This window comes from Aplysia californica, unplaced genomic scaffold (genome assembly GCF_000002075.1).
Source record: "Aplysia californica isolate F4 #8 unplaced genomic scaffold, AplCal3.0 scaffold00025, whole genome shotgun sequence".
Taxonomy (NCBI): domain Eukaryota; kingdom Metazoa; phylum Mollusca; class Gastropoda; order Aplysiida; family Aplysiidae; genus Aplysia; species Aplysia californica.
The window spans coordinates 1585545-1586706 of record NW_004797295.1 but is presented as its reverse complement, the minus strand read 5'-3'; the positions used below and the strand labels follow the sequence as shown (position 1 = coordinate 1586706).

At 37.0% G+C, this 1162-nt stretch overlaps 1 protein-coding gene across 1 annotated transcript in view; it reads left to right on the top strand.

Annotated features, from left to right (window-relative positions):
- The window catches only part of LOC106013513, a 9419-nt gene extending 9324 nt beyond the window's left edge, over nucleotides 1-95 (top strand). The window contains exon 5 of the mRNA XM_035973035.1: nucleotides 83-95. Within this exon, the coding sequence (XP_035828928.1) occupies nucleotides 83-95 (13 nt within the window). The remainder of the gene's footprint in view (nucleotides 1-82) is intronic.
- Nucleotides 96-1162: the final 1067 nt, after the last annotated feature.

The window sequence follows — 1162 nt, the reverse complement described above, 5'->3', positions numbered from 1 at the left end:
CCCCACCCCTCATCCCTTTTTTGGTTGTGTATAAGAAAAAGATTCATTTTGATGCGTTTCCTGTTTTACTGTTTCTTTTCAGGGGGCGCTGGTGAGCCTCATTTTCTGCTTCTTTAACACAGAGGTAACTTCATTTGCTAACCCAAACTTTACTATTCACTCAACCGTTGAATTCAAATTATGTTCCCCTCCTCGATGAGGGTACAAATATTACTCTTGTTGCCATTCATCATCGATTGCAAAAACATAATTTAACTTTGTTGAGAAGGGATTTGAATTTTCTATTTTAATTTGTTCCTTAGATCTTGCTGTTGAAGATGCTTTTTTTTCTTCTGGTGCTGATTTTTTAAAAGTTCAAAATCAGAAGAATTGAATGAAGTATTTTCTGTGCAAATAGAGTAGGCCTACAATTGTATTCGGGCTATGAACGTTAGGAAAAGCACTGAAATACGATAGATCTAGTCACCTGAATCTTTTCAGAGTTAGCTACTTTGTTCCTAATATTGTTTATTTTATTGACATCAGATCTATTTCTTGATGGAAGGCACGTACTACCCTTAGGCCTATAATTCATTTGGGCATGCGCACGTGTCATCCTACTGCCAGTAAAACAAACTTGTGTTTTGTTTTATTTTGTTTTTAGATCCTAACATTGATTTACGCATTAATGCCTTGTTCTCTTCTAAGTGAAAGAACGGAAACCAGTTTTTTATTTTTACTTAAAAAGGCTGAAATCGTTCAAAATATTGATTTTCTATGCTATCGAAAGCGTCGCGACCAGATAAAATTGTGGAATACGCACAATGGTTTCTGTTCCACATATCTACTCAACACGGGATGATATCTCAGATTGGGACTTTCTGTTTGTTTGTTGTTGTTTTTTTAGGGGGGGGGGGGCTTGCCTTCACTGTACCCGTGTCTGCTGATTGTCCTGAACAACCATCTCCGCCCCCTGTAAGGAAAAGGACTTAACACACGAGAACAGTCACCATGGGGGGGGGGTTAAAATCTAAATGTGTAAAATTGAATGAATACTTTGGCCCTTACAATAGTATAGAAAAGGACATTTTTGTTCAGAAGTTTATGAAAAAAACCCACGATATCTTTAGTCTGCTTCGTTATCTTCTCTTTGTCCTTTCCATCACTGTAAATGTTTTACATC